Genomic DNA, 14,755 nt, shown 5'->3' on the forward strand with positions numbered 1-14,755 from the left:
TAGGCTACTGCATCGGGCTACAGTATATTTAGGGCCTAAGCCATTGAGTGACATAAAGGCAATCAGAAGAGTTTAAACTCAATTCTAAACCTCACATAGAGCCAGTATGACTTAAAGGGACAGTTTGGTCAATTTCAACATACAGTTGTATTGCTCACGCTACCCTTGACTTGTCAGTACCTGGTGATGCCACATTTTTCGGCTCAGCCCTTTCCGAGATATGAGCAATTCTAATGGGGGCAGCGTTTGTTTACATTTTTAAAAAATGTAACATAGGCCAACTCCAAATATTTTCCCAAAAGGTACTGCTGTTTGCTAGTTGTCTACTGATGTTTTATAACCTTTTGGATGTTTTTGGGAATAAATAAAAATGTTTTTTTGAAATGTAAACAAAGAGCTGCCCCCATTACAATGACCAGGATCTCGGAAACGGCTGAAGAAGAAGAAAAAAAAATCTCAGGCACTGACAAGTCCAGGGTAGTGTGAGCATTACAACTGCATGTTGAAATTGACCAAACAGTCCCTTTAAGTACTGGAATGGCGTCATCTAATTCCTTTGTTTTGGTTTGAATTCTTGCATCAGCATTTTGGATAACTGTCCATATCACAACACCTGAAATCAGTTTGTGGAACTTTGGATGTCTGGGTAATGGTGTACAGATGAGGTCTGAAGGCTGGTCTAGCAGGGTAGTCTGCCAAACAGGCTGTCAGTCACTTTTATTCTGTGATTTCAGAAGGAGCCACTCCTTCAGTCCTCATTTCTACTCTAACAGCTGTACTCACATACTTGTGGATCAGGGGTGGCAAACAGAGCTGTAATCACCAATTTCGCTGGTGAGAAAAATATAGGACTGTCTTATCCTGCCACTGCCACACAAACACAAAGTTTAACATGAGACGAGGACTCTGATGAAGACGCATGTCGAAACGTTAGTCTCACTGCACTAAAAAATAAAATAAATTACAGAAAATAGACATCCGTGTGGCACCAGATTTCTTTCCCTTTTTGCCCCTGTTTTGGTCCTGCTCTGGTTGCACCGGATTGTTAATTTAGAAGCGCGGACTGCGTATCTCCTTTGTTTTACGAAGTTTAACATTTCTGAAAATGTTACAAAATGTTACAAATCTACGCCTTGGACCCCACTGTTTTTGTTGTTTTTCCATCAATTATTAACTATCATTTGATTATCCCTCTTCTTTCCTCATTCATATTGTAGCTTTCATTCCACATTCTCCCCCTAATCCCCCCAGCCACTTCAACTGGCTCCACAATGTCAGAATACTCAATGCAACCATTTATCACAACGCAGTAATAGCTATTTGTCATCAAATAACTGAACACATTTGACTCAAGACATTTCCCTTGCACTCAAACGCTACAGTATGCAATTTCTTGTAGAAATAACTCCCAACAATTACTCAACAATTCAGCAGACATGTCAGGCACAGATAACATTGCAATGATGCAATTATACACTCCGTTGAGGGCTAATTATTTCCACCCTTCTCTTAGACAGTAAAACATCTTGCTTTAACAACCTAGTCGGACTCCAGTCTGAGGGCTCTGTTCCCTCACCCTACAGTGAATGACACAAACATGACGGAATTATTAACACAGGAAACTAATCCTTTAAATCAGGGGTCCCCAAACTTTTTTCTCTGGGGGCCACATTATCGTTCCTGACTGTGATTAGGGGCCGGGATCAATCATGTGGGCTGTATATAGGCCACTGCTTGTTATAGCCATAATTTCTAGCACGGCAATGGCCATTACACGCTGAAGAAGGGCTCTGAAACGTTCGTAGACGAATAGACAGAAAAATCTGAAGAGTGCTTCGCTTCCTTCATTCATAATTTCTAGCACAAAATAGTTCATCATTACAAGTGATTTGCAAAAGAAGTGAGTGAGCACTTCACATGTTTTTCAATTTGATATATAACAGGTATTACTTTTCTAATTACTAATTTCCAATAACCATATAAAAATAGCAAGGAAAGGTTAGAAACATATGGTGATTGACCGTTTAGGAGTGATACAATAGAAATGGCATGCCTGTTTATATTACAGTGAGATGAGAAACTATCAAGACAAGAAACTTCTGGTGATTCATACTAAGTTAGTGAAAAATAAATTGTAGGAAGGCCTGTTGATAAACAAAATAAAATATTTCTAAAGTTTATTTTATCTTTTTTTCTGTGAGGATTGCTTCTTTGGGCCAGTTCAAATGGTGAGATGCAGAGAGGTGGAGGGCCGGTCAAAGGGGCCTGGCGGGCCGGATCCGGCCCCCGGGCCTTAGTCTGGGGACCCCTGCTTTAAATAATTGCATGCGCTAGCCAAAAAGATCTCAATGTGCATTAATGTCTTCCCGTAAAGAGGCTTTTTTCAACCACATGATTCTAATAATTCATTCATAACCCAGCCCTTCATACTTCACCCAAAACGTAACCTTACATGAACTTGAAATCTTATAACACAGTGATAATCACAGTGATAATACTTTGCATCATATTTTACACATCTAAATGTGAATTCATGATTCTACTGTACCCAAATTTATCATTGTAAGCATGTGATATCATCGACTTTCAAATCTCTTCGAGACTTGGTCTGACCTCGAGCATAACTATAAACGTTTCCCAAACGGCATAGTTGACCCACTTTCCTCGGTTTGCTACTGGTCGAGGCCAGAAAAGGCGGTGCCAAAGTTTAAACCAAGCATTTTCTTAGTCACAATAGAACGTCTTGGCTTAAACGACGTCACTGCCTTGAACACACCTCTACCCAGGGCCGTTGGAGCTGCTCAAAGTTGATTAGTTCCCGACAAAGTGGGTGGAGTTCCCAATTTTTCCAGAGCTCAAAAACAATATGTACATTGCTCGAGGCCTGACTAGAAGCAATGCCGAAGGGTTTGCGTCACTATGAGGGCGTAGCTTGGCTAGAGGATACCCACATCTTGCATAAAAGCTGTTACCGTTAGTAATCCCTCTGACAGTTTAACAAACAGCTTTAAGCATTTATGTTCCATTTAAGCTCTACCTTCTAAGTCCCCAGCATATTGCCTCTCATTTACTGCAACATAATCTATCAGTCATTATTGCTGCGTAGAAGCTGTGGGGACAAGAAACCTCCTTCCTTAATTTGGCAAAAGGGCTTGAATAATGCACCAGGCTGGGCTAAGTTTCGTCTCCCAGTAAAACATTAATGGCCCCCGCCACTGAATTTGGGCCAGTGAGGACATTTGTATTAATGAGGCCAGAGAGTGTGCTCTGCAGGCCTGCTCTGGTCCCGGCGCTGGTCGCATCTTAATGTGGAGAGCCCACTAACTTAAGGGGTTCCCAATGCTTTCCTACTTGGGGCCCACTTCAAATGTTCACAAATATTCGGGGCCCAGCTCAAACCCAATAAACTATAAAAGTCAAATGAAGAGTCAACAGCGACACACATAATCACTATTTTGATTTTTAGAAAAAATGATTTCAAGGCCTACTTGGAATACCTTCAGGGCCCACCAGTGTACCCCGGGCCACAGTTTGAGAATCACTGCCCTAACTTAGGCACACCTCTGCACCTTTGCAAATATGCTTCTTTCTCTTGCGCTTGCCTCCCCTCAGCCCTGTCCTGCCTTTCTTCCTCAACCTAGTTCTTTACCCTCGCCCTGGTCCTGGGACTACCACTTGCTTTGTGTTTGGCTCTTCCAGACTCACCTGCTTACACTTCATCTCCTTTCCTCCCCTTCCTCCCTGTGCTCACTTTCTCAAGTCCCTTTGCCCTTTCCCTTCCCTCTATCTCAATAATAATCTCTCTTTGTGTCTACCTTTCAGCGCACCTACCTTTTCCTCTATCTCTATTCTGTGTGTGTGCGTGACTATCTGTCTCTCTTCTCTCTCTTCTTTCTCTTCTCTTCTCTTCTCTAGGGACGTGTGATGAAATAGCAGAGATGGCCCGGTGGCTCAGGTAGGCTGGTCTCAGGCGCTGCATTTAATTTGAAGTCACTGAGCTGACAGGAGGGCATCCATTACCACGCCTCATTCTGCCCTTACTCCACTCCCTTGGCGATCTCTCTCTCTCTCTCTCTCTCTCTCTCTCTCTCTCTCTCTCTCTCTCTCTCTCTCTCTCTCTCTCATATAATATTATTACCTCCGCCAAGGAGGTTACATTTTCGGCCGCGTTGGTTTGTCTCTCTGTCTGTCTGTCTGTTTGTCTGTCTGTTCGTCTGTTTGTCTTTCTGTCTGTCTGTCTGTTTGTCAGCAGGATAACTCAAAAACTTGTGATTGGATTTGGCTGAAACTGTGGAGTTGTTGGGAATGACCAAAGGAACAAGTGATTAAATTTTGGTGGTGATCCGGATTACGGACCGGAACCAGGACTTTTTAAAAAAGATTCCTCACCATTGCTGGTCTACAAATCTTGACGCCCCTAGTGACTGCAAATTGAATTGCGGGACAGGGCGAATATTGACATCCCAGTTTCTAACTCCACAAAAAGAGGGCAGAAAGACTTTTTTTTTTTTTAAATCGGGTGTAACATAGTCTAACAAACAGCTTCCTTGACGAAGTATATTAATAATATTATATATATATATATATATATTATATATATATAATATATATATTATTAATAACATTATTATATATTATATATTATATATTATACAGTATATACAACAATATAATTACAATATATTATATATTTTTTATATATACTAACTGTATATAAACATATATTTCTCTCCTCCAGGGTGGAAATCACACCTTTATGATCTGTGACCTGATATGGTAGGCTATCATACAACAGTCACTTGCATGCTCAAAAGAGCACTATGTTCCCACTTGCCACTATAAATAGTATCTCTTAAAAAGACGTTAAGGCACAACATACAGCAGCTCCTCAATGAGTGTTCTATGTATGGGGAGCTGCAAGATATAAAATTCAATGAGCTTAAAAGTGTAATCATGATATGCAGGACTCTGGAAGACAAGCACATGACTTTCCCTGAATTCAGACTTTCAGGTAAGGTCCTAAACACCTGTAGGGAAGTGAAATATTTAGGACATGTTATCACTGACCAACTGACAGATGATGAAGATATTTATCGTCAGTGCCGTATGCTGTATGTGCAAGCAAACATATTGGCACGAAAATTTGGTAACTGCTCTGTAAATGTTAAGTTGACCCTCTTCAAGACATTCTGTTCTCCATTATACACTGCACATCTATGGTTAAACTATAAAAAAGCCAGCTTCCAGAGATTACAAGTGGCCTATAATGATGCTTTGAGGATACTTCTAAGAAGACCTAGATGGACTAGTGCAAGTGAGTTGTGTGTGAGCCATGGAGTCAATACACTGTCTGCATTATTGAGAAATATAATGTATAGATTCATCTGTAGGCTGAATGACTCTAAAAACCATAATGTTGTTGCAATGATAAACATTTCATACAGTGACACTCGCTGCACATCCCAGTTTTGGAAGCACTGGTATAAGTGTTTACTGTAAGAGAGTCAGTATGGTTGTTTTTTAAAGTTTATTTTTATATTGTTTGTATGCTCTTCTATATTTGTTATATGTCTGTATGTAGTTTTGTCCTGTTCTTGTATCTTATCTGTGTTCTTTGCCTGGATGGACCCAGAGTCTGTAATAAAGCAATCAATCAATCAATCAAAATACAATAGTACATCTGCTTGGCTTAATCCATAGTACATCTGCTTGGCTTAATCAAACATGGAGTTCAAAAACAGCACAGTAAGACTTCATGTCATTGCATATCAGACACTTCTGCCTTTGAGGCATAACCTTCTAAAGAAAGATATTCCTTATTTAAACATCGTATTGGACATTGGTTTGCTTGAACTGCGGGGAAGAAATTACAATGTAACATGGAAATAGCATGCAGCTAAGAATAGCTGCTGAAAATGAAATATGAAACACAACCACACTTGGTCCAGTGGAAGGACTGTCATTATCACTGTTCTACATTTTAGGGAAATGGTGATGGCGTAGTTAAAAATGAAGCTTCTGGCAAAAAGTCAGGGGTTAAAATAAGTCTACTACATCCATTTCGTTGTCCCACCATGATTTAAGACAAACACTTTCATGACTGTTACAGTATTCTTAAGTATTGGCATTTTCAGCTTGCAAAGCCATAATCTATTCAGTAAGATTCCTGGGAGACGAAAAAAAAAAATCAGAATCGTAAGTTGGTAAAATAGACGCTAGAAAAGGTTTTGGGCCTAGCTCCCATTTGCCTAGTATTGAACTTGTGAATGTTTAAAAACATTCTGAACTGGGAAAAAACCCCAGCAATGTAGGGTTTCACGACTGAGAACTGCTTGTGAAGGGGACTGGTGCAACGTGTTAGTAAACGCAAGTCACCTTTACGACTGTTCTCAAATATAGATGGACATGATGGACATGATGGACCTGGAAACATGACAGACAGGAGAGAGAGAGAGAGAGAGAGAGAGAGAGAGAGATACAAATACAGATACAGATACAGATACAGATACAGACAGACAGAGACACCGATACATACAGACAGAGATGTAGATACAGGTACACACAGACACACACGACAGACACATAACCCAACAGACAGCCATGTCAATGCAACACTACAAAGCCGTAATACGTACAGACACTGCTCTCAAACCCACAAAACAGACATACGTACATCACATTTATACTCTGTGCAAGTCACACAAACCTGATTTCGGTGACTGGGTAGGGTTTGCTGACCGCGGGGTCTGTGACTGCGAGGTGATGGTGGTGGTGGTGGTGGTGTGGGCACCCTCATGGGCCTCACGCTCCTCTGATCCGGCCAAGTAGTTCCAGGGCTTCCAGAAGGAATTCACAAGCTTGTTCAGCGCATCCTTTCCCTTCTTGTCCTCTGCTGTAGACGCCCTAGTGGGGGTCTGAGTGACCATTCTCCACTCTAAGATGCTATCTTCATCCCCGTCCTCCGTCTCCTCCTTCGCAGAGCCTCCAGGGCTGTCCTGGCCTACTCGGTCGGAGGCCGGGCCCTCCACGGCTGGGGTCAGGTCCAGCGAGCTGCTCCAGTCCAGTGAGGTGTCGCCCGGCTGCAGCTGCAGGGTCATGTACTGCCCCCTCTCCTGCCTGGGGATCTCAGACCACCAGAAGGTGGGCGAGGAGATGTTCTGCTTGGCCGGGTCGACGACACTAGTGTAGTTTGAGGGATCGAGAGGGCCTGGAAGAGGCGAGCAGAAGTGGGGGATGACACTAGCTATACAAATATAATGCACTAATCTCTGGACAGAGCCTTCAAAGATCTGGAACTCCTATGCACTGGATTGTAGTTATTATTGTAAATGTAACTGCTGAGATTGAGACTTTTTAGGTAATGAAAATCCTATAATTGCAATAGCAAATGATTGAAACAGTACTTTTGACAAATAAACTTAACTGTGGATGTTCCACATTGTATAATGGGGAGGTAGTGTAAATTAGAAACCTCAGAAAGCAATCATGTCATACAAAACAGTAAATGAAAACTATTGAACTATTTGGCTTACTCCTGCATTTAATTTGAGTATCTTGCACATTGTACCGTGTGAAGGTGGTTTGTGTGTGTGTGTGTGTGTGTGTGTGTGTGTGTGTGTGTGTGTGTGTGTGTGTGTGTGTGTGTGTGTGTGTGTGTGTGTGTGTGTGTGTGTGTGTGTGTGTGTGTGTGTGTGTGTGTGTGTGTGTGTGTGTGTGCCTCTAATTGGCTGGGAGGCAGGCCATTAGAGGGTAGGGATGATTAAACCAGACCCTGAACGGTGTATGTTCCTGAGTGCGCCTCTGGCATCACACACACACATGCATCCTCGCATCCACGCACTTCTTTGTGTGCACACTGTTGCATTTACCATATGGCAACAACACATACATTTTCGGACATAAATTAAGCTTCATCAATATTACAGTACATAAAAATACAATATAAAACAATGAAAACTGCCAGAACAACATATGTTAGCATATTTAACACCACTGTTTCAGTAGCTTAAGACTATCTATTCAAAATATGGTGCATACAGGATATGGCTGCATAAATATATGCATAAATGTGTGTGTGTGTGTGTGTGTGTGTGTGTGTGCGTGCGTGCGTGCGTGCGTGCGTGCGTGCGTGCGTGCGTGCGTGCGTGCGTGCGTGCGTGCATGCATGTTCTTGCCCATGTCTGAATGAATATGTCTGAACATGCGAGCCCCAGCAGGTGTCTCCGAAAATTCACCAGAACCAGGTTTCCAGGACACCTCAGTGTGTCCTCTCCTACAGTATTCCTCTGGGTGTTCAGCTTGTTCTTACCAGTCTTGGTTGGAGTCTGTGTCTGTGTCTGAGTCTGTTGTGGGGTCGCGGTACCTGTTCCAGCCTCAGAGGTGCTTGCGGGCTGCCGTGGGGAGCTGCTCTCCACAGCGCTCAGATTCCAAGGGATCAGCAAAGACTTGACGATGCTGTTGATGACGTTGCGCTGCTTACCTGCAAGCAACACATGCAAGCAACAGCTTCAAAATAGGTGTGCTTTGCCATGTGCAGTAAGGACGGTATGGAGTTCAGTCAGGTGGCATAATTACTTCCATATGTTGTTTTGGGTCATACTATATATAATATATTAAAGTGGAATTTCATTTAACAAGCACACATTCATTCAGAATAAATCCGAGTCTACATAGTCCACATCCACAACAGATTTTAAGTCATTTGAGTGAGGAAAAGTTATTAGATGAAAATAACCAAATGAAAAAATATATAAATCGATTTATATACAAAACACAAAATGTATAGGTTAAGTTTAGCCGCTAGAGAGTAGAGAGAGAGAGAGATTCCATTGGCCCATTGTTTCCGGGTTCTACAATTGCAAAGGGGAGGGGGGGAAATCCCCCTTTAGGCAGACCTAAGGACTGTTCTATTCAATGCTAGGAGTATTATGACACGCCCCTTTAGGCAGGCCGGAACCTGGTCCTGTTAGGTGCCCATAGCAACCTATTACATTGGCATATCTCTATATACTTAAGGAATCTCTGGCTAAACCATCATCAAAATCATCAACAAACTTGATGACAGTAACTTGCTGGAATACTGACCACGGAAGCAGTACACGTGGAACGGCACTGTGGCATTGGTCTGTCCAGCGGCGGTGGCGTTGGTGTAGACCCCAGGCGCCCGACCCTCTCCGCAGCCAGGACGTGGCTGAGAGACAGCGTAGCGGAGGGTGCCATCGGACAGCAGCCCCGCCTCACAGCTCTGCAGGCCGGACCTCCAGGCCATGTGGAGCTGTCCAACCGTCGCCAGGAGGGAGCCGTTGGACACACAGTGGGCAGCAGCCTCAGGCATCGACAGATTCTTTGGGGAAGAGGAGACGAAGACCTCGCCTGGAGATGGATCGGACATTTAAATTTAGACATCTGTAAGAGCATAGCGAATCTCTGTGTGTATCTTGAGTGTGTTCCTGTGCAAACTTAATCACAGCGGTTATGAGGTTATATTAAAGATTATTACTTAAAGAGACATGGAAAGGGAGGGAGGTGCTGCAGGAGCTGTCAAATCTAGCTTATCCATAGCCAAGTTCAATATGATTTTCTAAGCTGTGCCTGAAACCTCTCATGTGTTCCACTTGTTAGAAACTACCCTTTCCAATGTTGAACAAGAGACAAGCAAGCAGCAAACATCAGACACTGATGTGATTCTCTCTCTCTCTCTCTCTCTCTCTCTCTCTCTCTCTCTCTCTCTCTCTCTCTCTCTCTCTCTCTCTCTCTCTCTCTCTCTCTCTCTCTCTCTCTCTCTCTCTCTCTCAACACACACACACACACACACACACACACACACACACACACACACACACACACACACACACACACACACACACACACACACACACACACACAGAATCATATATGTTTGTATTGGGTGTATATATGAAGAGTTCAGATGCAAAACCCCCTAAGTGCCATTTCAGAAAATAATCTTAATTCATTTTTATTTAATATAAAGCTATCAAAATTGCATATTTTTTTATTTTATTTATGTAATATAACTATTTATATGTATTATCAAGTACATGAATGTAAACCAAACCAACAACAGGGTTCTCTAAGAATATAGAAGTGCAGGTCTTTAGAAATGGAGTTAGGGGGTTTTGCATCTGAACTCTTCATATATAAATAAACCAGTTACATTCCATTTGTGCTTTTGTTCTTATTTCAATCAATCCATTATAACCACATCACCCTAAAAAGATATAATATTCTGCCTGTCTTCCCCTTCCAACCAATGTGCCTTTGAGGTCAGTAGCCTCTTAGTGCATATGGGGTCACTGGCAGACCTATTCACTATTTGCTGAAGTGAAAATACTCAACTACATCATAAGCACATTGCTATGACATTACCAAGAGCCTTAAGTACCAGATTAAGACATTACAATTTCGGTGACAGTAAGGTTATAACATAGGCTCTGCACTAAGGGTAATAACAGAGAATGAGAAACAGGAAAAGCTCTTGCCTTGCATGTCTGAGGTGAAGCAGTACACATCAAACATCTCGGTGGGGTTCCTCACGCCGTAACTCCTCACCCCTCGATACAGCTCCTTGTGTCCATGGCAACCAATCTCTGGTGACTGGATGGCATACCTGTGGTGAGCCAATGAAATGAAATGCTTGATTTCTCAAACGTTTGTGTGTGTGTGTGTGTGTGTGTGTGTGTGTGTGTGTGTGTGTGTGTGTGTGTGTGTGTGTGTGTGTGTGTGTGTGTGTGTGTGTGTGTGGTGTGTGTGTGTGTGTGTGTGTGTGTGTGTGTGTGTGTGTGTGTGTGTGTGTGTGTGTGTGTATGTGTGTGTGTGTGTGTGTGTGTGTGTGTATGTGTGTGTGTGTGTGTGTGTGTGTGTGTGTGTGTGTGTGTGTGTGTCTGTGTCTGTGTCTGTGTCTGTGTGTGTGTGTGTGTGTGGGGGGGGGGTGACTGTGGGAGCATGTGAGCTAGGGGTAGATGACAACATGCTTACCTGTTTGTATGGTAATGATGCAACCGTTTGGGGCATTTTAGATGTGATTTGGAGCTTACCACTGTCACAAGTAAGTAGAGGGAGAAAAAGGCACTGACTACACAGCTGACACACTAATGGTCTTCACCTCTACGTCTTTAAATACCCTCTCCTCCAGGCAGCATAACCATGCCTGGCTGGTGGGGAAATACGCTTCACACAAGGGGACAGTACTGAATGCTGGAGCTGCAATGATTTTTGACATTGTCTTTTCCCATTTGCAGTCTATCACGTCATCTTCCAAGGGAGAGAAATTAAGATGATATCACACTCAATTTCTGTTTGTGCCACCAGAAGCATTTGCCCTGTCGTTCTGATAACCTTCTGAAGTCAAGGAGACTCGCAAACTAATCTCAGTAATTTGAGAAATTGCGGTTTAATTGCTAATAACACTCGAAACTATTTTCTTCCCCAAAGGTTATCTACAGTCTACACTAAGGGCAGAAATCCTGTTTTTTTTCCACAGCGATGCACAAAGTTTAATGGGTTCAACAGGGCTATATTGTAGCATGATTTGAGTGTAGCATCATGCTCACCTCACAGTCTGATCGGACAGCCAGCCTGCAGCACAGCTGTTGTAGCCGGAGTGGTAGGCAGCAATCAGCTGGGCTGCCGAGGCTATGTCTGCCCCGTTCCTCTGGCATGCGCGCCGGGCCTCTGCGAAGGACAGGGCGTAGCTCTCGCCAGGCGTCTGGTAATGGAATAGTGCACCTGCAGAGAGGGTGGAAGCCACACAGAGTTGGGGCACCTTCAAAGATCTGGAACTCCTATGCACAGCCAGGTTCCAGGTGCTGGTGAAGTGCAGTCATCAGTAATCCATAGTAAAAAAGAAGGATCACCGCACACTGGTGGACTTAGTTTTTGCTGTTTTTATTTAGGCTAGGTGAACAATGCGTTTTGCATTGCGCTTCGTCAGGTTCACTTTCAGAGTTGGGGCACCTGTTTCAAAACCAACACCTCATGACACCTGACAGCACCAGTGCTCCTACTCGCCCCAGGACACAAGGAAGTCCCTCTGTGCCTTGCGTCCTTCAGCAAGCAAAGGTCAAGCAGTAATCAACGAGCACAACACTGCCCACCACAACTCATGCCAACCCTCTTCAGTCACCTACAATGAAAGCCTTTTACTTCCACTAGCCACATGTCCCCATTCATCTCTTCCACGGGCCTAAATGTTTGCCTTTTCACGGTAAAATGTAATCCACAAATTCTTATTGCATTGAAAGCTCAATATGATGTCTCATCTGAAGCAAAGGAGACTTGCAAACATGTGGCTTATCTCTTGTAACTTGTGAAAATGTGGTCTAACTGTAAGGTGTAGAGACAGTTCACAGCTGGTCAGAAGTATGGAGGTGAGCTTTGGGTACTGGTAACCGTTCCTGGTCCCAGTTGTCGCGTTTGCTTGGGTTCATCTCTCCAAACAAGTCATATACACTTATGTGTGTGCTATGAGACATCTATCCCAGTTAACCTCGGCCATATTTCATTTGCAAGCCCTGCCACTGCTAAACCCATCATTAGCATTCCCACTGCCTGCAGCCTGCTGCACTGCCTGCTATACCAAGGCCTGGCCATTGGCCACTGCTGAAACTCTTGTAGCAGCATCCCTCGGCAAATGCTCTTCACAGTACACTACACAGGGCATCTGTCAATAGTAATCAATCAACAACTTCTAATTAAAGAGTTATGGGTAATTAACCAATTAATGAGAACTTCAAATTAAAACTGAGGAAAAACGCATGGTAAAAAAACAGCAATAACATTGGGAAAGCAGAATTAGTATATTATTGACAGACTGAATCAATGCTATTAGCCTTTGATTAATTCACAGAGGCCACACAGACTTTGAAATGAGGAAAGTGTTGACTGCAAATTTCTTCCACCACTTATTAAGGTGGCCACAAAGGTCAGTCCGAGACTAATGGGGTTTTCTAACAACTTTTACTGTTTTATTTTCTAGGCACCAATTGATTTTTCAGACTGAATAATTCACAATGTTTTAAGAGCTGGAGCAACTGAAAAAGGTGCATTTGACGTAAAGGACCGAGAGATTGTACAGCCAGATATAATCTTTATTATTATCTGTGTGTCATGGGTTCAAGGCAGAGTAAGTAGTGGTGCACACAATGAACCATAGTCTGAAAATATTGCAATCGTGAGTACTTTGAAATTATACATTTAAGATATTTAAGTATCTTCAACTTAAATACTCCTGAAGCCTGAAACCATATAAACACAACCACAGACACATACACATGCTCACACATCCATTGATGTACACCTACCTATGTACGCATATTCATATTACTGACCTGTGACTTCCAGCGAGATTGTGTCCTGCTGATACTTGTCATTGTCCACCATGACACAGCGGAAAACTCCTGTGTTGTTGTAGTGGAGCTTGGAAATAAACAGCGAGGCATTGCGGGCATCTTTGTCCAAACCGGGCAGGCTGACGCGCCCAGCAAACGCACGGTGGACCTTGACCTCACCGTCCTGCACGGTCAGAACCGTCTTCTCCAGGGGAGCCTGGCCTCTCGGCGCCCAGGTGCGGGTCCAGCGGATGTGGGGCGATGTGTGGTGGTATCCCTTCTCGTGGCTGGAGATGGTGATGGAGAAGGAGGGGAGGGAGAAGTAGCAGGGCAGGAGAACAGAGCTGGCCAGCGGCTGCCTGACTGATGGATGGGTCACTTTGCGCAGGGTCACCGGTGAGCCCGCCTCACTCACACCTACCGAGACAGACAGACAGAGAGAGAGAGACATACACAGAACGAGATTAAGGAGATAGATGGTGGGAAGAATGAGAATTGAAAGGAGATAGAGAGACCAAGAGAGAGTGAAATTTCTGTTTAAATTGACAGAGAGCGCTCAGGAACACAGTGAGAATGGAGGGCAGAGGATCCAAGGAACAAGAGTGAAAATAGACATGGTGGGTATGGTCAGACAGGGTGGATGGGCTGGCTGAGTGAGTCACTGTCTCTCACGTGCAAATTGAATTGTCCAGTTCTGTGTCCTCCACAGTGACATCACCTGATCTCTAGCAAACGAAACTCTGAGTGCGTAGGGGCCCTTATGAGGGAGTTTTGCAGTAACATTGTTGGGACATGTTACGTATTCACAGAGCTATTGCATTTGAGAGAGGGAACAGGGAGGGGAGTATTGTGTTTATGTGGTCTATACATTTGTTTTGTGTTAAGTAGGCCTTTCATTATCCCACAGTGGGGAAATTCATGTGTTGCAGTAACCACACATAGGCCTACAACTTGTGCAAAGGTAGACGACATACATACAGACACAGGACCAAGAAGTTAAAACAATATTTAAAAGGGAGATATACAATTGTAAATGTTGTAAAAAATAGAGATATTTCTGTCTAATAAATACATTCGTAAAAGGGCTTGAAAACTCAGAGGTAGTGCAGTGTTGGAATCATAAAAGGAAGAAAAAATATTTAAAATAGTTATAAATTCAGATAAAAGTGGGAGCCACAGCAGCAGCATGGCATCATCATAATAATCATCACCACCACCACTTCCATCATGATTCATGATGATTATCTATTCAAATCTTTGATGTGCCAGTAAAGCTTTTGAGCAAAAAAATAATAATGATAGCCTTCATACATTGAATTGAAGTCCCAAACACAGTGACAGAAATGGCACGTCATGGAGCGATACCAGACTAATACTGTCACGTCAGTCTGGTTCAACAGGCTAGTTAA

The 14,755-nt window shown here is 43.2% G+C and overlaps 1 protein-coding gene across 1 annotated transcript in view; it reads right to left on the minus strand.

Moving 5' to 3' along the window:
• The window catches only part of ncana (neurocan a), a 75,648-nt gene that overhangs the window by 29,642 nt on the left and 31,251 nt on the right, over positions 1-14,755 (minus strand). The window contains exons 3-8 of the mRNA XM_063219494.1: positions 13,347-13,763; positions 11,571-11,745; positions 10,500-10,627; positions 9,085-9,372; positions 8,309-8,479; positions 6,707-7,207 (exon numbers count right to left, since the gene is read on the minus strand). Of these exons, the coding sequence (XP_063075564.1) occupies positions 6,707-7,207; positions 8,309-8,479; positions 9,085-9,372; positions 10,500-10,627; positions 11,571-11,745; positions 13,347-13,763 (1,680 nt within the window). The remainder of the gene's footprint in view (positions 1-6,706; positions 7,208-8,308; positions 8,480-9,084; positions 9,373-10,499; positions 10,628-11,570; positions 11,746-13,346; positions 13,764-14,755) is intronic.

Source organism: Engraulis encrasicolus, chromosome 16 (genome assembly GCF_034702125.1).
Source record: "Engraulis encrasicolus isolate BLACKSEA-1 chromosome 16, IST_EnEncr_1.0, whole genome shotgun sequence".
NCBI classification, from domain to species: domain Eukaryota; kingdom Metazoa; phylum Chordata; class Actinopteri; order Clupeiformes; family Engraulidae; genus Engraulis; species Engraulis encrasicolus.